The sequence below is a fragment of the Polypterus senegalus genome, chromosome 10 (genome assembly GCF_016835505.1).
Source record: "Polypterus senegalus isolate Bchr_013 chromosome 10, ASM1683550v1, whole genome shotgun sequence".
NCBI lineage: Eukaryota > Metazoa > Chordata > Cladistia > Polypteriformes > Polypteridae > Polypterus > Polypterus senegalus.
The window spans coordinates 180,327,047-180,349,002 of NC_053163.1; the positions used below are offsets into that span (position 1 = coordinate 180,327,047).

At 42.1% G+C, this 21,956-nt stretch overlaps 1 protein-coding gene and 1 long non-coding RNA gene across 3 annotated transcripts in view; one reads left to right on the forward strand and one right to left on the reverse strand.

Moving 5' to 3' along the window:
• LOC120538386 (bactericidal permeability-increasing protein-like) overlaps nt 1–15,282 on the forward strand; it is a 53,141-nt gene extending 37,859 nt beyond the window's left edge. For both annotated transcript variants that reach the window (XM_039767884.1, XM_039767883.1), the window contains exons 10-16: nt 6,369–6,428; nt 9,024–9,191; nt 13,526–13,593; nt 13,770–13,812; nt 14,424–14,487; nt 14,566–14,642; nt 14,965–15,282. In XM_039767884.1, coding sequence (XP_039623818.1) covers nt 6,369–6,428; nt 9,024–9,191; nt 13,526–13,593; nt 13,770–13,812; nt 14,424–14,487; nt 14,566–14,642; nt 14,965–15,036 — 552 coding nt within the window. In that variant the 3' untranslated portion in view covers nt 15,037–15,282. The remainder of the gene's footprint in view (nt 1–6,368; nt 6,429–9,023; nt 9,192–13,525; nt 13,594–13,769; nt 13,813–14,423; nt 14,488–14,565; nt 14,643–14,964) is intronic.
• On the reverse strand, nt 1,236–17,945 carry LOC120538387. Its single transcript, XR_005635450.1, has 4 exons — nt 17,826–17,945; nt 16,761–16,925; nt 15,025–15,087; nt 1,236–2,073 (listed from the first exon to the last, which is right to left on the reverse strand). It is a non-coding gene; the product is annotated as an uncharacterized LOC120538387 (long non-coding RNA).
• Between the last annotated feature and the right edge of the window lie 4,011 nt (nt 17,946–21,956).

The following is a 21,956-nucleotide window of genomic DNA, read 5'->3' on the forward strand; positions in this document are numbered from 1 at the left end:
GCACGACTGGGTACTGAACATCGAGCGGCAGGTGGAAGGAAGCTTTTAGACGAGAGCGATTTAAAATGTTTAAGGGGCTGCTTTACGCATCCCTTCTCATCGTCATTGTGGGCATGCGGGTGGGGGGGGGCTGCACTGCTGGAAAATTTTCATAATGCACCAGCTACTCAGTCTTTAAAAGCTCTTGTAAAAAAATCTAAGAAATATTTACATTTACAGCAGAATATGACGTTACTGATATTTCACTTCTTTTAGAAACATATTTTGAAATGGTGCTTTACATGCCTACTGTATCTTTGCACTCAGCTACTTTAGCTTTTACCAGCTTTATCCGTCAGACAGAAAGGCAGAGAGCTATGAAAGACACCAAAATACGATAAAGTGCCCTCCATAAGGTTTGACACAAAGACCGTATTCTGTATTTTTCCTTGATTTTCTCCTTTTGCACCCCATTTTAAAATTACAAATCAAACAATTCAGACATCGTGATTAAAGTGCACATTGCTGACTTTCATTTAAACGGATCTGCAGACATTTGAGTCACACAACACTTTTTCTACACGTCCCCCCATTTCAGGACACCATAACTTTTGGACACAGCAATGGCAGGTCTATTAAAGCCGTTGTCATATTTAGGACTTTGTCGCAATGATGGCTTGAAGTCTGCGATTCATTGACGTCACCAGGTGCTGAGGGTCTTCTCTCTGGTGATGAAGCCTCTAATGCAGCCATCTTCAGCTCCTGCTTGTTTCAGGGGGGCTTGTCCCCTTAGGTTTTCTCTTCAGCATATGGTAGTCCTGCTCAGTTGGATTTAAATCGGGTGACTGGCTTGGCCATTCAAAGATGTTTCCATCTTTTAGCTTTGCACTCCTGTGTTCCCTTAGCATTATGCTCTGATCACCATCTTGCTGTAGGATGAAGTGCAGTCCACTGAGTTTGGAGGATTCACTGGAGCTTGAGAAGATCAGAGGTTTCTACACCTCAGAATTCATTGTGCCACTGCCATCAGCAGTTCCATCATCCATGAAGAGAAGTGTGCTAGGACCTTCTCAGCCATACATGCCCAAGTCAGAATACCCTCAGCAATGCCATGTTTAACAGATGAGGTGGTCTGCTTTGGATCTCGGGCAGTTCCTTTTTATCCCCACACTTTGCTCTCACCATCACTCTGATAAGGTTCATCTTTGTCTTGTCTGTCCACAAGACCTTTTCCCAGAATTCTCCAGGCTCTTTAAAGTCCCTTTACACAAACTGTCATCTGGCCATCCTGTTTTTGTGGTCTGCATCTTGCAGTGTGGCTCCTGTGTTTCTCTTCATGAAGTCTTGTACAGATAGTCGTCTCTGACACACACACATCGGCCACCTGAAGTCTGTGTATGATCTGTCAGACAGGCGTTTGGGGCTTTTTCTTTAGCACAGTTAGGATTCTTCTGTCATCAGCAGTGCAGGTCTTTCTTGTCCTACCAGCCCCTTAGTGATTACTGCGCCCACCAGTGTGTACTTACTTCTTCATGATATTCCAGACACTTGATTTTGCTCATCCTACGGTCTTACTGATGTCTCTAATGGTTTTATTCTTGTTTCTTTGCGTCATAATGGCTTCTTTGACTTTCACTGGCACTGCTCCTATCCCCATGTTGAACAATGGCAACTATAGACTTCAAAGGGTAAAAGCAGGCCGAAGTATCTTATGAAGTCATGAAACCCACCTGAGGAATCACAGATATCTGTTGTCCCAAACATTATGGTGACCTGAAATGGGGGACCATGTAGAAAAAGTGTTGTGTGACTGAGCTGTGTGCAAATCCTCTGTCACAATAACAGTCGAAAGACATCAAAAAGGTTTGGGGGTCACCTTTATATTGTGCCCTGGCTGCAAAATGGGTTATTAGGCTGTGAGATGTTCACAGATCTGAGTCCAAAACAGAACCGATCGTAGGGTTGTAAAGTTGGCGACTTTAAAGGCCTTGAGAGGAAGTGATGTCATCAGTGGGGGTGGAACCAGAAGAGATGTCATCAGTGGGGGGCGGAACCAGAAGTGATGTCATCAATGGCACCAGAAACGTGGTTGGTCTGCAAGGATTGAGAGAGAAAGTCAGTGCAGCTCGCCAACCCCTGGTCTGGCGTGGAACTTCTATTATTCAGGCCCTTTAGCTGCCTCCCAATTGCAGTGTGACACCCCTTAAATGAAAGTCTGCACTTTAATCACCAAGTTACTGTGTGCAGCAACTGGCATTTTAAAAATTTGTTATCATCTATTCACATTTATGGAGCGTGCACAGAACTAAATACATAAATAAAGGCTGTTTCTAGATTCTTCAAGTGGATGGTTCTTCTTGTTACCAAAAAGTTTCTCCTATGGCAGGGGTTCTTAAACTTTTCAATCTGAGGACTCAAATTAGTAATCCGGTACTGTCCTGAGACCCAAGAAAAGGATTACTATCACAGTCGCAACAGAGGCATAAAGGGACCGATAACAATGGCCATATAATAAAAAAGTACAGTTGTGCTTGAAAGTTTGTAAACCCTTTAGAACTTTCTATATTTCTGCATAAATATGACCTAAAACATCATCAGATTTTCACTCAAGTCCTAAAAGTAGATAAAGAGAAACCAGTTAAACAAATGAGACAAAAATATTATACTTGGTCATTTATTTATTAAGGAAAATGATCGAATATTACATATTTGTGAGTGGCAAAAGTATGTGAACCTTTGCTTTCAGTATCTGGTGCGACCCCCTTTGCAGCAATAACTGCAACTAAACGTTTCTGGTAACTTCTGATCATTCCTGCACACTGGCTTGGTGGAATTTGAGCCCATTCCTCCGTACAGAACAGCTTCAACTCTGGGGTGTTGGTGGGTTTCCTCACATGAACTGCTCGCTTCAGGTCCTTCCACAACATTTCGATTGGATTAAGGTCAGGACTTTGACTCGGCCATTCCTAAACATTCACTTTATTCTTCTTTAACCATTCTTTGGTAGAACGACTTGTGTGCTTAGGGTCGTTGTCTTGCTGCATGACCCACCTTCTCTTGAGATTCAGTTCATGGACAGATGTCCTGACATTTTCCTTTAGAATTCTCTGATATAATTCAGAATTCATTGTTCCATCAATGAAGGCAAGCCGTCCTGGCCCAGATGCAGCAGAACAGGCCCAAACCATGATACTACCACCACCATGTTTCACAGATGAGATAAGGTTCTTATGCTGGAATGCAGTGTTTTCCTTTCTCCAAACATAACGCTTTTCATTTAAACCAAAAAGTTCTATTTTGGTCTCCTCCGTCCACAAAACATTCTTCCAATAGCCTTCTGGTTTGTCCACGTGATCTTTAGCAAACTGCAGACGAGCAGCAGTGTTTTTTTTTGGAGAGCAGTGGCTTTCTCCTTTCAACCTGCCATGCACACCATTGTTGTTCAGTGTTCTCCTGATGGTGGACTCATGAACATGAACATTAGCCAATGTGAGAGAGGCCTTCAGTTGCTTAGAAGTTACCCTGGGGTCCTTTGTGACCTCGCCGACTATTACACGCCTTGCTCTTGGAGTGATCTTTGTTGGTCAACCACTCCTGGGGAGGGTAACAATGGTCTTGAATTTCCTCCATTTGTACACAGTCTGTCTGACTGTGGATTGGTGGAGTCCAAACTCTTTAGAGATGGTTTTGTAACCTTTTTCCAGCCTGATGAGCATCAACAACTCTTTTTGTGAGGTCCTCTGAAATCTCCTTTGTTCGTGCCATGATACACTTCCACAAACATGTGTTGTGAAGAGCAGACTTTGATAGATCCTGTTCTTAAAATAACACAGGGTGCCCACTCACACCTGATTGGCATCCCATTGATTGAAAACACCTGACTTGAATTTCACCTTCAAACTAACTGATCATCCTAGAGGTTCACATACTTTTGCCACTCACAAATATGTAATATTCGATCATTTTCCTCAATAAATAAATGACCAAGTATAATATTTTTGTCTCATTTGTTTAACTGGTTTCTCTTTATCTACTTTTAGGACTTGAGTGAAAATCTGATGATGTTTTAGGTCGTATTTATGCAGAAATATAGAAAATTCTAAAGGGTTCACAAACTTTCAAGCACCACTGTAACTGTTTTTGCTTCATTTCAAGCATATTTTCTCAAATGAAAATTACTATAGGAGAAAAGTAGAAGATTAACATATTGTTAAGAAACAATAGTCTGTATATTCATATTCCAAATCTGTTTATTCAGAGCAGGGTCAAGAAGCAGCTGGAGCCTATCCCAGCAACCATAGGGTTTGAGGCAGTAACAATCGCTGGACAAGATGCCATCCCATCACAGGGTGAACGCATCCCCACACACCCCCACCATGGCCAATGTAGTGCCACCAACCCACCTAACCTGCATGGCTCTGGACTGTGCGGTGAAACCAGAGCACCAGGGGAAACCCGGACAGACACGCGGAGAACATTCACCGGGGGCTTAAACCTAAAATCGCTCTTATCATTCAAAACAGGAATGGATTTCCATCTGTGGAAATGCTTAGTGTAAGCTTTAGTAAGGCTGAGAGAAAGACTTTGTTGTGGTGTGGCGTGAGGATGTCGTCATTTAGGAAAGCATAATATGAAAGGTCACTTAACTGTCGTGGCAGCAGTTAAGGAATTAAGTCATTAAAAAAAAATCAATTAACCAATGCAGCTTAAAAGGTAAAAATGCCTTGTTGATGCCAGAGGTCAGAGGAGAATGGCCGGACTGGTTCAAGCTGGTAGAGAAGCAACAGTAACTCAAATAAGCACTCGTTACATACGAGGCATTCAGCAGAGGTACAACACCTACAATGGGGTCCTTAGCTTCTCACAGGAAATCTGACGTTTCTGTCTCCTTTGCACAATGCTGGTTCAGATCCCTCTTAATTTCATGAATGGCACCACTTGGGGTCCAAAGCATGCATTCAGAATTCTAGACTTTGAAAAGGGTGCCCCCTTGGTGTCTCGAGCACGTGCCCCTCAAGTTACGAAAACAGCAACCCTTGGTGTCCAGAGCACACACCTCTTGAGCTTCTGAGGTAGAAATCAACATCTTAATTAAAGAAAGAAAGAAAGAAGTGGGAGTTCAGGGTGATGTTTTTAGATGGGTGCAGAATTGGCTCAGACACAGGAAGCAGAGGATGATGGTGCGAGGAACCTCATCAGAACTGGCCGATGTTAAGAGTGGTGACCAGCAGGGGTGAGTGTTAGGGCCGCTGCTATTTTAATATATAGAAATAATTTAGATAGGAATATAAGTAACAAGCTGGTGAAGTTTGCAGATGATACCAAGATAGATGGATTAGCAGATAATTTGGAATCTGTTATATCATTACAGAAGGACTTGGATAGCATACAGGCTTGGGCAGATTTGTGGCAAATTAAATTTAATGTCAGTAAATGTAAAGTATTACACATAGGAAGTAAAAATATTAGGTTTGAATACACAATGGGCGGTCGGAAAATTGAGAGTACAGGATTTAGGAGTCATAGTGGACTCTAAGCTATCAACTTCCTGACAGTGTTCAGAAGCCATTAAGAAGGCTAACAGAATGTCAAGTTATATAGCGCCTTGATGTGTGGAGTACAAGTCACAGGAGGTTCTGCTCAACCTTTATAACACACTGGTGAGGTCTCATCTGGAGTACTGTGTGCAGTTTTGGTCTCCAGGCTACAAAAAGGACATAACAGCGCTAGAAAAGGTCCAGAGAAGAACAACGAGGCTGATTCAGGAGCTACAGGAGATGAGTTAGGAGGAAAGATTAAAAGAGCTGAGCCTTTACAGTTTAAACAAAAGAAGATTAAGAGGAGACCTGACTGAAGTGTTTAAAATTATGATGGGAGTTAGTCCAGTGGATCAAGACTTGAATTTTAAAATGAGTTCATCAAGAACACGGGGACACAGTTGGAAACTTGTGAAGGGTAAATTTTGCACAAACATTAGGAAGTTTTTCTTTAGACAAAGAATGATAGACACTTGGAATAAGAGACCAAGTAGTGTGGTAGACAATAAGACATTAGGGACTTTCAAAACGCGACTTAATGTTTTCTTGGAAGGAACAAGTGGATAGGACTGGCGAGCTTTGTTGGGCTGAATGGCCTGTTCTCGTCTGGAGTGTTCTAATGTTCCTCTTTGCCTTTTGGTTTTCCCATAATCCACTGCTCTCCTTTTCAGCAATACCAAACTTTCAGGCTAAGATCTGTCAGCCAAGCAGGCTAACCAGTGACAAGTGTTTTCATAAGGTGTCATTTCTGTTCCTCTCATTGGCCGCCTGTGTTCTCATGCTATGTATGATTATTAATCTAGAAGAACACGTACAACCTCCTTCTTCATTACACTTTTTTCTTCTTTCCAGATTCCTAAATCATCTCCTGTACACTTGAACACCAAAACGCTGGGGTTATTTGTTCCAGAGGTAAACTGCTCCTTTAATTTCTTTACTTCAAGAGTGTCCATCAAGTGTTTCCATTGTTCTTAAGAAGACATTAGCCACTGAGTGAATGAGATTGAAGATGAATTAGATGAGATGAGATGAATTAGATGTACAAAGAGACACGATGGCTGACATGCCTGACTCCCAGCTGCAAGAAGTTGGATTTGAATCCTGGCATGGCTCCTCTTTGAACTTTGCCTGATCTTCTCATATATCCTTTGAGTACTTGAAATTTCCATTAAGAAATACGTGTCCATTATAAGGAAGGGTATCCTGTGATCCTGACTAATCTTTCGTGGATCCCATTAAAGCTGCCAGGGCTGTGCTCTTTTTGGTTTCAAGTCACTCCAGTGTGGCTTTTGCTGCTTTTTGGGTTACTGTCCTGTCGGAAGATTATTTCTCCTCCGAGTGACTTGCCAGCCTGGCATATGGATAGATAGATAGATAGATAGATAGATAGATAGATAGATAGATAGATAGATAGATAGATAGATATGAAAGGCACTATATGATAGATAGATAGATAGATAGATAGATAGATAGATAGATAGATAGATAGATAGATAGATAGATAGATAGATAGATAGATAGATAGATACTTTATTAATCCCAAGGGGAAATTCACATAATCCAGCAGCAGTATACTGATACAAAGAAACAATATTAAATTAAATAGTAATAAAAATGAAAAATAATTAAGATAAAATTAATGTTCGCATTTACTCCCCCGGGTGGAATTGAAGAGTCGCATAGTGTGGGGGAGGAACGAAATGCAGTCCGAAATGATTGTTTCCAGACCAGAGTGTCACTCAATACTTGTGTCATTCACAAAGGAGGTGCCCGCTCACCACACTGCTATCTATTGAGGGCGTCCCATCTCAGCCGCTTGTGAATTTGCCAGCCACCCATGCAAGGTGCTCTTATTACTGTGCTTTGGCCCAATCACAATAAGCAAAATTAAAAAAAACAGAGAACTGCAAAAATTAGGAAATGTGTTTGAAAAGAGTCTCGTCTACCCATCTACCGTATATACTCGCATTTAAGTTCTCCTGCTGATAACTTGGGGTTTGATTTTATTGTATAATTTCCATTATTTAATAATGTCATTCATTTAAATTGGATGTGAAAAATTCATGCTATTGGTCCAAGAGATTACGATATGCTAACGCTCACCTGAGAGAGTAACCACGGAGCACACTACCTTTTTTTTTCCTATGTATTGTGCCTACGTGACCAGAGGGTAATACCTGAACTGTTCCGAAGCAGCGTTTGAGCTGCTTTGTGCTTTTTGTGTCTCACACCCTCATACACCTTTATTGTAAGAGCATCCCTTATCTACGATGGAGCGTTCGATAAGAAGAAAATATGAAGCTGTTTTTAAATTAAAAGTCGTTGAAGTGGCGAAAGTAATTGGTAACTGTGCTGCTGCAACAAAATTCAATGAGTCTGAGAAACTGGTGCGAGATTAGAGGAAGCAAGATATATATATATATATATATAAAAAAAAAAGTGAATTGTCTTATTCTTGAACGGGTGTATAAGTCGGAGTCTGATTTTATGATCGATTTTTTGGGTTTCAACACCCGATTGATATACGAGTATATACAGTATCCAAGATGGATAGAAATCTAAATAATGAAGGTAGGCCTCATGTTTTTCATTTGACACTAAGGTTGTCCATTTGGTCTGGTATAAGAAGACGCACCCAATTCCTTTCCCTTACAATTTTGCCTTTCCCTGCCAGCACCACTCATCACACTGACCACTCTTGTAGTCGAAGGTGTTTTGCTGAGAAAATACAGCAGAGGTCGCTACCGCTTCGGCCTGGTTTGAAGACTCCAGCCTTGTCATGTTGGGGCTTTAGTTTCCCGACGTGTGCTATGGATTTATCTTTATTTTCACTCATCCATTGCTCACCATGTGAAGTTATCAGTCATTAGCATTACAATTATAAACCTTATTCATGTGGCCCGAACGGGTGCAGGAAAGTTGCTACCACGCCCTGTTGCAGGAGTTCATGCAGGACTTTAGAAGTCTCTTCGATAAAGATATTCTCAGTTAACCGCGAATTAAATTCTAGAGAAAACAAGAGGTAAATTACAGGCACGCCCATCCAAATGGAAACGAGAAAATGGACGCCCATCCAAATGGAAACGATAAAACACTTATGCATCCACGAGAATGTGGAATAAAGAGACCCTGGCGACTCCTGACTACTTTCAAGTATGAAGTAACCCCACAGGAGTGACGGTCAGCAGAACTCCACTCGCTGCCAAAGCTGCAGAGCAAAATAAGGGATAGATAGATAGATAGATAGATAGATAGATAGATAGATAGATAGATAGATAGATAGATAGATAGATAGATAGATAGATAGATAGATAGATAGATAGATAGATAGATAGATAGATAGATAGATAGATAGATAGATAGATAGATAGATAGATAGATAGATAGATAGATAGATAGATAGATAGATAGATTTTATTAATCCCAAGGGGAAATTCACATAATCCAGCAGCAGTAGAAACCAAAGATCCTTTGTACTTCTCTGATGTTTTCTCGTTTCACTTACAGGTGGCCCGGCGTTATCCGAACATGCCTGTGATCCTGAATGTGAGAGCTACCCAACAGCCATCTGCCAGCATTCAGCCCAACAACGTCACCCTGCAGTCGACTGCATCCATGTCTGCGTATGCTGTGCAGGCCAACTCCACCCTCGCGCCGCTGTTTGACCTCAACGTGGTAAAGATACACATTTTCTACTCTCCTTACTTGTGGGTGCAAGTGAAATATTTCAACACACTTGCATTTTTTTAATTTGGGATGAACGCTTTTTTCGGTTAGAGACAGTATTGTGATACGCTTGCCTCACAGCTCTAGAGGACAGGGTTCAAATCCTGACCTGGGCAAAGCATCTGTGGACATTCAAGGCTTTCGTACCACATCCTAATGGTGTTCACGTCAGGTTAACGGATTGCACAAGGTTGGTTCCTACTGTGACTGCGTCAAGTCCACACCACCCTGAGCTCGACTATCCAGGTTGTGGTGGACAGTTGGGACGCTCGTATACTCGAAGTAATGGGGGGAAAAGAACATGTACAGAGGACTACCTCCCCCGGATCGCTAGATGGCAGCCCCCCTGGATTGCACCAACACCATGGATTCCCACAGGGCAAGAGCAGTGTTTGGGGGTGGCAAGTGGGGAAATCCCCCCAGGCCCCACGCCTAAGGGAGCCCCGCATTTGAGGTCCATGTGTCCCATTCGAGCGGATTTGTCAAGTTATATTCTGCAGTGTATATATATTTGAGATACTTCTAAGACGAACCCTTTTACAATCCCTCAAGGTCAAACTCCGTACATGTACGTCTTTGAAAACATTCCATAGTGCGAATATTAATGGCACAAAAACACGTATTGCTAATGATAACCGGCTGACATGATATCAACGTGAGTTATGACTACGACATCCTGCATATCGAGACTCAGAGTATACTTGCAATTTGGGGACCTTTCTAGAAGTGGCCCTGCTAATTTCCGCATGATACCGCATCGCATTTTGAACTGTTGTGGTATTGTCATGAATTATGAATTGCACTTTTTTAATAGTTTATATAATTATTTTTATATATAATACGCTACCGTGGTTGTTCGTTTGTCTGTTCAGAATTTTAAATCACCTGTAGCTCGCAAACCGTTTGACCTATTGACCTGAAATTTGGTACACATATACTACGTGACGTCTACTATCCGCTATCAGGGTGATGATTGACCTCCAAGGTTATTCCTCTTTTTATTTTTATTTTATTTTATTGTAGAATGAACTCTCTGCAGCACCCAGCAGGGCAGCCATGCGGCCCATGCGTATGGGTGCTGTTCTCATCCCTACCACCTTCGCCGTCACTTCCCCTACCTCTTCATATCTTAAATCATTCTTGAGGCAGATTGAAGACTTAAGTGCCAGCTTAAGTGAAAAATGAGAGAAAACGTATTAATTAATTGCAACACACACACTAACTTAATCAGTTTTAACACGAAAAGATACGGACGAAAGAAGAGAAGATGCGGGCCGCTAGGGTGGAGAGAAGAAGAGCTGCTCAGGAAGCAGCCAGTGCATCAACCTCTGAGCAAATGAATGGCAAACGTACAGAGAAAGAAGATGAAAACTAGGAATGCTCAAGTCAAGTGGATTCACTGCACGTTATCGTGTAGTGCACCGTTACTGGTAGCGTATTATCTTGTAAAAATTTAGCTGAATACTGTAATGAGAAAATCCGGTGTATGTTAACATTATTTTTGTTAAATTCGCACGTAAGATTATACAGTCCACACATACCAGTAACAGCGTTTGACATAACTGGCCCCACGTGGGGTTGGTCAGCCCAGACCCCACACACCCCTACAGCCGCCTCTACCACAGGGCATGCTGGGATATGGAGTTTGGTGCCTTCTGGGGGTGCCGCAGGGAGTGCTGGAGCCCTACTTTGTCAGGTTTCCAATTTCACGTAGAAGTGCTTCCAGACCATGCTAACGGACCACTGGAAGATAAAAGAAGCCCACCAACTTCATTCCAGGAGCCAGAGTGAGGGAGAGGACAAAGCTTGCTGCCGGGAGGAGTGTAGGCCTAAGAGCAACAAAGACAAAGAGAAGATGGCAAAACAAAGTATTGCTGTATTATTGTGCTTGTGGACTGTGTTTAGGTGGGAAACGATTAGGAAGAGTTTCCCACAGAAAACTAAAATGTGTGTTTTGCAGAACTTGTGTCCACATCTGTTTCGGGTTTGGAGAGCTGGTGCACCCCCTGGTGGCCACAAGGTTAAATATGGGATTGACGGACTTTTGTGTCATTTCAGACATCAGGCACATGTTACTTCCAGTTACTAGCAAGTAAAACATGACACCCAACACTGACTCAAACCAAAAGAGAGGGACAATTCTGTAGGAGAAATAATAGAAACTAAAAACACCTAGAAATGACAGTCCCACCAGTGTAGATGTTGTTGAAATTATTCACCCCGGCTGGGGCAACAGATGGAGCAATGTCTACTGGAGTCACTGGAGCGACAGAAGTTGAGCAAAACCTGAGTGGAGGTTCTCTAAGACTGAGAATAAATATTGATACCTAGACGGTGGGTGGGGCTAGAAGTTAACCCCTGTACGCATGGCATGTACTCCTAAATATTATTAGACAATCAATGAACAGCCCTGATAGTCCCGAGTTTGATTGTCAATCACATTTGTTATTAAACTTAGATAGCAAACCCTTCACTTTTTGCACACTTCAACGTGTTGTAGATTTCCCTCAACAATCCATAAAGACAAAGTGCAAACATCTCTTCAAAGGCTTATTAATGTATTGAAAATCAAAAACAGAAGGCACTCATTGATCTAAGTATTGAGACCCTAAATTCAGAACTTTGGCAGCAATTCCAGCTTCGAGACTCTTCCAGCGTGGCACACTTGGATCTGGGCAGTTTATCCCATTCTTCTTGGCAGATCCTGTCAAGCTCTGTTAGATTGGATGGGAAGCGTCTGTAAAACGGCCATCTTTGGGGTCTCTGTGCTGATGTTTCATGGGATGTAAGTCTTGGCTTTGGTCGGTGCCACTCAAGGACAGTCAGAGACTTGTTCGCAAGGTCACTCCGGCACTGTCCTGACTTATTGTGGTGCGAAAAGTTGAGCCATCACCCCAGTCTGAGGTGGTGTGAACTCTCTGAGGCAGCCTTTCTTTTAGGACTTCATTGTATTTCATTACATTCGTCTTTCCCTCAATCCTGACTGGTCTCCTTGTTCCTGCCACCGAGAAGCACCCCCACAGCATGATGCTGCCACCACCACAGCGATGGCATTAGGCAGGTGGCTAACCTTTCATTTCATTGGTGTGGAGAACACAACCTCTGCTATTTCCATAAGAAATTCAAAGAAATTGACACGCAAAGCCATACCACCCATTTCCAGTCCATGTCAGAGGAGCTCAAGCCAAGAGAGGTTGGTGACATTTCTGGGCAGCGTTGAAATGCGTAGAGCTGCCCAGCACAGCACAATCTTAAAACACATTCACAGATGGGCAACGTGCACCGTTTATTCACAACGGTTTTTCCAAAGTCTTCCTGAGCACCATGTGGTGATACCCATCACAGATGCCTACTGGTTTGTACCGCAATGTCTGCTGAAGGATTGATGATGACAGGCAATCTGTGCCAGTTTTTGACCTTGGCCTTTACAAATGGAGATTTCATCAGGGGGTCTGTTAAAAAGAAGAGTAACTGCGTAATGCAGAGTATAAAAAGTCCTACATTTCTGGCAATTGTGCATTGAGAAACATTGTTCTTGAACTGTTGGATTAATTGATCACACAGTGATCTTCCCCCATCCTTAATCATAAATTCACAGATGACTCCTTTTATATGCAACCATTCTCAAATGTTTCTGAAACTTTCCACAATGTTCCTTTCATCTTGGCGTGATGATGTGACACATGACATCCGTGCCACGTTCAACCAGCCCCTTCTTGGAGGTCAGGCACATATACAACACGCCACAGGAGCCCCTTGCTGTCATCTTTGCTACCTCTCTGCCACTTCCTCTGTGCCGTTTCATTTGCTGCTGTGCCCACATTGTTATTACGTCTTGGCTGCTCTCCAAGTAAACCTGGTCATCTTTGGGGGGTTGGATTTGGGGACGCGTGGTTTACACTTTCATACTAGGCAGGGCGCGATGGCTTTTCTCCTGCTATCTGTTTTTGTCTCTGGGCAATGCATAACAAAGTCAGACATGTGAAACAAATGGATCCATCAACAGCTGACCTTTCTTAAAAGAAAAAAAAGGAACTACTAAAGCTGAATCACAGATTTATTACGTTATATTTCTGAGAGGAGCAATCAATAAAAAAAGAGAGAGAGAGAGAGAGAGAGAGAGAATGTGGAAGAGTGTTAGCTCTGAACTCGAGCAGATCGTTACCATCAATAACCAAACACGCTTTCAAGATCCTGACAATGTGCTCCATGTTGTGTGTGGGGAGAGCGGAGCTGATTTAATGCTGGCTTCTCTAGTAGTCCTGTGCTTCGTGTTTTCACAGGTAACATCTGTGAGCCTCAATTTCAACATTTCTGGACTGAGGCTGGTGGGATCTTTATCACTTGACAAGTGAGTTTCCTTAAACTTTCCAACCTCACCGACATCCACTTCATGTCTCTTGTTAATGTAGAATATTTTATGACACGTAGGTGACATTTAGGTGTTAAGCCCTGCTTTACTAAAGAATGCACTCATCCTACTGAATGTTTAATGTTAATAAAAAATAATGTTGTTTGTATTGGCAGCATAGAGATTTCTTTACAGAAGAGCTTTGTGGGGCCATTTGAGGTAAATATCAGAAACAGCCTTTAATCACCTTTAGAATTAATATTTAAATCATCTGTGTGTCCACTTAAAAATAAATAGACAGATATGTGAAAGGCACTATATGATTGATAGATAGATAGATATAAAAGGCACTATATGATAGATAGATAGATAGATAGATAGATAGATAGATAGATAGATATGAAAGGCACTATATGATAGATAGATAGATAGATAGATAGATAGATAGATAGATAGATACAAAAGGCACTATATGGTTGATAGATAGATAATATTAATTTTCATATAGTATGCAGGATAGATAGATAGATAGATAATATTAATTTTCATATAGTACGCAGGATAGATAGATAGATAGATAGATAGATAAGTCCTAGGTGAAATGTAACAAAGTAAATATTTCAGTATATATTATCTATAATTTATCTACTACATTAAGAAAAAGCAGTATCCATTCATTTATATTTACTAATTCCAGAGAAATATGAGAAGTGTTATTTATAGAGGATGTAGAAGTTTAATGAAGTGAAATCCCACAGTAATTAAGACCACTAATTCCATTTTGTGTTTTTTTCATTTTGCCTTCCCTTATCGCTGCGGGTCTCGTGTAGGTCGGCAGCCTGAACCACATCATCCAGTTCACCCTGAAAGCCATCGTGGTGCCCAGGCTGAACGGTGAGCGAGTAAAACACCAAACACTAATGGATGCAAATTCATTTTGTTGTTTTCTAAAGTCATCTTCTCTCTTTGCAGAGCTTCTAACAACTGGTTTCCCACTTCCAACTATTGAAAAACTACGCCTTGTCGGCCCTCAGATTAAAATCCTTAAGGTAAAAGCTTTTGTTCCTTTCCTTTATAAAAAGGCCAGTTTAACTTTGAGACATTCAAGGATTAAAGAAGCAGCTTTCAGTGCATTGTTACGATGACACTGAGAACACAATGGCAGTCATGATGAAGCACAGTATCATAATGCACCTCTTGTAAAGATTGCCTTTGCAGAAATATGGCTTTATGTTAACAAGAATACTTGTTCACAATGTCCTCTTTAGATATTTCAGCACTGTTTTCATAATGGCAAGTGAGTACATAAGAACAAATTAAAGCAGCAGTGAACCGCATCACCTAATCCTCATTTCTGACAATTTCCTGCAGGATTTCATTTTGATTGGAACAGATTTACAGTACGAGCAGGATGGCAACACTACAGCCTACCTGTGTCGTTAGCTAGGAGGTCTCCATTATCAGCCGAGTATCCGAGGTGAAAACTTGTCCTTTCTGGAAAACACAAGAAACAAGTCTGCTTACAGCCTGATGAAATGCAAGGAATGACTTTAGATTTGGCACCAGCATCTTTAAATTTACAATAACAGACTTCAAAAATTTAAATTCAAATATCTGTTAATAACATTTTTCACAAGATGTTTGTTATGTCTCTAAAGTTATGTATGTTAATAAACTGCAATTTAAACATTTCTGGCAGGTTATTTCAAATGTTAGATGTACTTGTCATTAATAGTATCCTGTACATCAGTTTTATAAAAGCACAGTTGCTTTGAGAATCTAAACTATTTGGTTTTTCCAATGATTAGAGCTACTCTGACTAAAGGCTCTGTCACATTAGACAACTTCTCCATGTGACGATGCGGGTTCAGCTCCATGCTCCCATCGCTATTCGGGAGCCCTTGAAGCCTACACCATCGATAGATATAACCGAGATGAGCTAAGCAGTGAGGTGATCACAATTGAGCAAGGGGATGGGGTATAATTGTGCAATAGTGCTTTTATTTAAAATCCAACAAAACAAAACAGTGTTTCAAAATAAGTACAGTGCTTCAATGTTCAATAAATAAATAATCCAATAAAAGCAAAAGTGAATCGTGGATGTTCAAATCAATACATAGAAAAGTCTTCTTAAAACGACGAGGTTAAAAACAACGCTGGAAGCTGTCCTAAAACAATGACAAGCCCGGTGTTTCTTGTACTCTAGTGTCTCTCCTGCTTCACCCGTCTGGGCCACACAACAGGCGAGACGCTCTCTTTGCAGCTGACCTTCTCAGTACCTGCTTCTACTACTGTCAGTCGCCTTACCGATCCTTGGCTCCAGTCGGCTCCCCATGACAGAGACTTGGGAATTCCCCCACGACCAAGGCTGTCACGCAGGGGACACCACGTCCCAAGTCCCGACTCCCGCTGCCTTAAGCGGAGAGTCACCTGCCTTCTGGTCACTCCTGCCCTCCAAAGCAAACTCTGCGGGAGCGACCACAACTACAACTTCCCCGGGTGTCGGCCAAACTCCCAGGCTGCCTGCTCAGCTGCCACGAGCCTACTCTCGCTCACTTCCTGCAACCTCCGTTTCCTTCTCTTCTTTCTTCCTCCCTTTCTATCCGACTCACGCTTCTATATATTGAGAGGGGCATAGCAGCTGCAGCACATTAGCAGCCTCACCTGTGCATTAGGTGAGAAACGCCCACAATGCAGATCGCCCCAAGTTCCGCTACAGCCACCACGTCCCCTCACTAAGCCGCGAGCGCGGAGATTACTTATTTAAAAAACTGGCCTTTGCTGAGAGAGCTGTGGACCCATAACACCACACTCCAGCAATTTTAAGTTGCAGACTTCATTTACATAATCTTATTTTCAATATTATTTTCATAATCTTATCTTCATTTACATAATCTTAGCAAGTCCGCGGTAGTTGCGTCATGTTCCCAAGACCACCAGCTTGTGCAGTCTGACAAACTCAGTGACTCAGCCCTGCCAGTCTACAACTCGCCCCAACAAAATCGAAGAAGTTGGATTCTGTCTGTCAAACGGTAAACGAGCAGAGCAGCCCACTAAAAAAATAGTTGGGGTACAACTGGACCACCCTGTTTAATGTCAAGAGTCCAAAAAAAATAGAACTGAAACAAAAGCTCGGAGGCACAACAGAGAAGAGTCATGACAACTACCTTGTGAGCCAACGTGCCTTCTGTATCGAGCAGGTTAGGTATGGGGACATCCTTCATGCAGAGAACTTCTGGGGACATTTGTACTTTAAGGTGCAGCCGGCAGGGGTGAGACTTCAAGATGTTGTGGTCATGGCTCAGTTGCCCTTACTGGACATCTTCTCAGTACTGCGAAGGGAAACAGAGATGATACCGTTTGTGACAGGACCCCCTTTTGCCACACTGTATGCATTAGCAGAGTCCAGATGGTGATCCACAGACGGCCATGAGTGACAGTCAAAATGATTTCTTCACAAACATGGTATATATGCATCTGCCTCAAGAAACTGTGGCATTTTACAATGGAGGCAATAGGGGAACAAAACACAACAAACAAGCAACTAAACGCCTAACAACTTACTGAATACGTCCTTTTTGAGTTTCGATAAAAGAAAACATGCCTTCCGAGTTTCCACTTATATATATTTGTAACGAAAGGGATCTGGAAATTATTATTTCAACGCATATTCCTGGTCGTGTTTCTCTTTCAGTAGGGATACATTGTCTATTCACTTGTGTCGATTCTCACATAAATATGGAGGTAAATTAAAACAAAACAAAACAAGCCACATGATTTTATCATTCGAGAGGAAGCCACGTTCCCTGGAAAGGTGATCGTGGAGTAATACAAAAACCGAGATGACGTGCACAGCTGATGGTCTTTTTGCTCAAAAATGACAAATATAAGCTACTTTACAATTTGTGTGTAATTGCAAGATGTGGATCAGTGCTCGACAACTCTCTTGGCTTGAGAAATGGAAGTAATCAATAAGCTTTTGTGCTTTTATTTTCTGGTGGTGCTTCATGTCCCTTTCCAATTTGTGGATATTCTAATGACCAACGGGAATGGCAGTAACAACACACACACACACACACGCCAACTTAAGGAAACCCAAATTGGGCATTTTATTTCAGACCAACAATTCAACAACTCTAGATATGAGCTAAACCTTCCTGTTGTTTTTTGGGCACTCCTTAATGGATAGGTCTCGCCCTCCTTCACTGGGCTGCCTCCTATTTAACTCTTACCACACTAAGACTCCGCCCACCATCCTTCGTCTTCCTGAAGGTTCTCCGAAGAGTGTTCCTTTAGCTTGTATGTCTCACCGCTCTCAATCTTGTTCCCTGGACCCGTCTACCCGCCTCAGCAGCCAACCAGCCACTGCAATATTTTTAAAAACATTTATAGAAAACTGAGAACATAATTTTATGCGACAAATGCATATTATATATATATATATATATATATATATATATATATATATATATATATATATATATATATATATATATATATATATACCATGTTTGTGAAGAAATAACTTTAATAATAATAATAATAATACATTTTATTCATTTGTAAGCGCCTTTCTAAACACTCAAGGACACCACACAATAAACAAAACACACATTAAAAAACAAAAGTAAAATGCAGAAGTTAAAATCAGACAGAGCAATTGTAATCAAAGAGAAAAAGCAGTCTTAAACAAATGAGTTTTAAGCTTAGATTTGAAAAGTGAGAATGATTCATCCATCCATTCTCTTCCGCTTATCCGGGGTCGGGTCGCGGGGGCAGCAGTTTAAGCAGAGATGCCCAGACTTCCCTCTCCCCAGCCACTTCTTCCAGCTCTTCCGGGAGAATCCCAAGGTGTTCCCAGGCCAGCCAGGAGACATAGTCCCTCCAGCGTGTCCTGGGTCTTCCCCGGGGCCTCCTCCCGGTTGGACATGCCCGGAACACCTCACCAGGGAGGCGTCCAGGAGGCATCCTGATCAGATGCCCGAGCCACCTCATCTGACTCCTCTCGATGCGGAGGAGCAGCGGCTCTACTCTGAGCCCCTCCTGGATGACTAAGCTTCTCACCCTATCTTTAAGGGAAACCCCAGACACCCTGCGGAGGAAACTCATTTCAGCTACTTGTATTTGCGATCTCGTTCTTTCGGTCACTACCCATAGCTCATGACCATAGATAAGGGTAGGAACGTAGATCGATTCGTAAATTGAGAGCTTTGCCTTATGGCTCAGCTCCTTTTTCACCACGACAGACCGATGCAGAGCCCGCACGACTGCGGATGCCGCACTGATCCGCCTGTCGATCTCACGCTCCATTCTTCCCTCACTCGTGAACAAGACCCCGAGATACTTGAACTCCTCCACTTGGGGCAGGATCTCTCCCCCAACCCTGAGAGGTCACTCCACCCTTTTCCGGCTGAGGACCATGGTCTCGGATTTGGAGGTGCCGATTCTCATCCCAGCTGCTTCACACTCAGCTGCGAACCGACCCAGAGAGAGCTGAAGATCACGGCCTGATGAAGCAAACAGGACAACATCATCTGCAAAAATTTGATTTGAAAAGTGAGAATGATTCAATATTTGTAAGCTCAGGTGGTAGTGAGATCCAAAGCTGGGGAGCAAAGCAACTGAATGCTCTGGGCCCCATAGTGGTAATGACGGACGAAGGGGACAGTCAAGTGGATGGAGGAAGAGGATCTAAGGGTGCGGGAGGGAATGGCAACATGGAGGAGATCAGACAGATATGGAGGGGCAATGTTGTGGAGAGCCTTAAAAGTTAGTAGGAGAATTTTGAATTGAATTCGGAACTGAACTGGAAGCCAATGAAGCTGCTGCAAAACGGGAGTGATATGGTGAATAGAGGGGATTCTAGTAATGATGCAGGCAGCTGAATTCTGGACCAGATGATGCTTAAAGAGATTTGCAAGAAAGACCAAAGAAAAGGGAATTGCAATAATCCAGACGAGAAGTGACAAGGCTATGAACAAGGATAGCAGTTGTGTGGGAAGTAAGGGAGGGGCGAATACGATTAATGTTATGCTGGTGGAAATATGCAGACCGGGAGATGTTATTGATGTGGGACTGAAAGGATAAAATTAAATTGCAACAAAACTGAACTCCTGCAAATTGGGACTAAAGTGCAACTTAATAAAATGAGCTCCTTCCCAGTCCATCTTGGCGGTGATCTCATCAGACCTTCCTCTACTGCAAAGAATCTTGGGGTCATTTTTGACTCATCTCTCTCTTATTCCACCCACATAAATCACATTAAGAAACTTTCTTACTTTCACCTCCGTAACATATCCTGTGTTCGCTCCTTCCCCTCCTTTTCTAATGCTGAGAAACTTGTCCCTGCTTTTATCACATCCCGCATCGATTATTGTAACTCGCTGCTGGCAGGCGCCCCTTCTAATCTTATATCACAGCTCCAGCTTATTCAAAACTCAGCTGCAAGAGTCCTCACTCGAACCAGCAGCAGCGAGCACATCACACCCATCCTGCTCCGCCTTCACTTGCTCCCTGTGTCTTACAGAATCGAATATAAAATCCTACTAATAACCTACAAAGCTTTAAATAACCTTGCGCCAAACTACATCAGTGACCTTCTCCATCACTATGTGCCTGCCTGCCCACTAAGGTCCTCTGATTCTGGCAATCTTGTTGTGCCCCACACTAATCTACACTCCATGGGTGGCAGCAGGGCCTTCAGCTGTATAGCGAGTGCCCAGACTCTGGAATGACCTACCGAAATGAATCAGATCAGCTGACTCCATGAATTCTTTTAAAAAACAACTCAAAACTCATCTGTTCAGGAAGGCTTTTGGCTCTGCTTGACTTCATTCCCCTTCTCTCAGATTACCTATCTGTCAAGATGCTCATGTAAACCGTAAGTGTGTGTGCTAGACTATCAATTATGTTTTCTGTTAGGCTTTCTCTGAATTTACTGTCTTAATCTTCTTTATTTATTTATTTGGTTTGTAAAATGCTATGTACTGCATACCCTGCCGTTCTTTCTTATATTCTGTAAGTGCCTTAAGCATGGGAAAGGCGCTATATAAATAAAATGAATTATTATTATTATTATTAAAGTACTGTCAAGGATGACACCCAGACTCTTAACCTGTGGGAAAGGGGAGACAGAGGAATTATCAATACCAAATGAAAAAAGATCAGTTTTGGATAATGTTGATTTTGTACCAATGAGAAGAACCTCAGTTTTGTCGCTTGTTATTTAATTTAAGAAAGTTTGAAGAAAACCAGGATTTGATTTCTGCTATGCAATCAGTAAGGGAGGAGGGTGGAAAGGAAGCAGCAGGTTTGCTAGTGAGGTAGAGCTGGGTGTCATCAGCATAACAGTGGAAGCTAATGTTAAATTTACAAAAGATATTTCCAAGGGGAAGGAGGTAAATAATGAAAAGGAGGAGCCCCAGGAAACAGCGCCCACCTGAAGTAACAGCGGTGGGTTGGGATGTGAAAGTTTTAAGATGAACAAACTGAGTGCGGCCTGAGAGGTAGGATCTGAGCCAGTCTAGTGGGAGTGTGGGTAATGCCAATCGAAGATAATCTATTGAGAAGAGTAGCGTGACAAATAGCGTCAAAGGCTACACTCAGATCAAGGAGGATGAGAATAGGAATTAAACCAAAATCAGCTGTCATAAGGAAGTCATTAGTCATTTTTATAAGTGCTGTTTCGGTACTGTGGAGGGGTGACGAAAACCAGACTAGAACCGTTCATACAGATTATTTTGAGATAAAAGAGAATGAAGTTAAATATCCACTATTTTTTCAAAAATTTTGGAAATGAAGGGTAGATTAGAAATAGGATGAAAATTATTGAAATTAGTCAGATTGGCACCAGGTTTTTTCAGTATTGGGGATATTGCAACAGTTTTAAAAGATGCAGTAACAGTACCAGTAGTGAGAGAAGAGTGGATTATAGCAGAAATAAGAGGGACCAGAGAGGTCCTTTTAAAAGAGAGACCTTTAAGTCGTAGGGGTGCACTCTGTCCATGAATGCTCATCTGGAAGTACAAAGTGTACAACGCAGCAACGAGGAATAAGAACATGGGTGTTTTGGACCTCGCAAACAAAACTGTACGATTTTACGTACTACGATTAAATGGAAAAAGAAAGGGACCGAGATTGCGGCTGAAGTCTTGGACATCAGAGAAAGGAGTGAGTTTGCAATACTTTCAAAATGTAAAACTGGCCTGGAAAACCTTCATGGAGTTGTCAAATTTGCAATAGAGTCTAGTTGCAGACCTCTAGAGCTCCATTCCAATGAGGAGGTTATCGCTTTATATTATATGTCTGTGATAACACCTGGTTACACTATGGTTAAGATTAGGGTCTTGGGGTTATCAGACTCA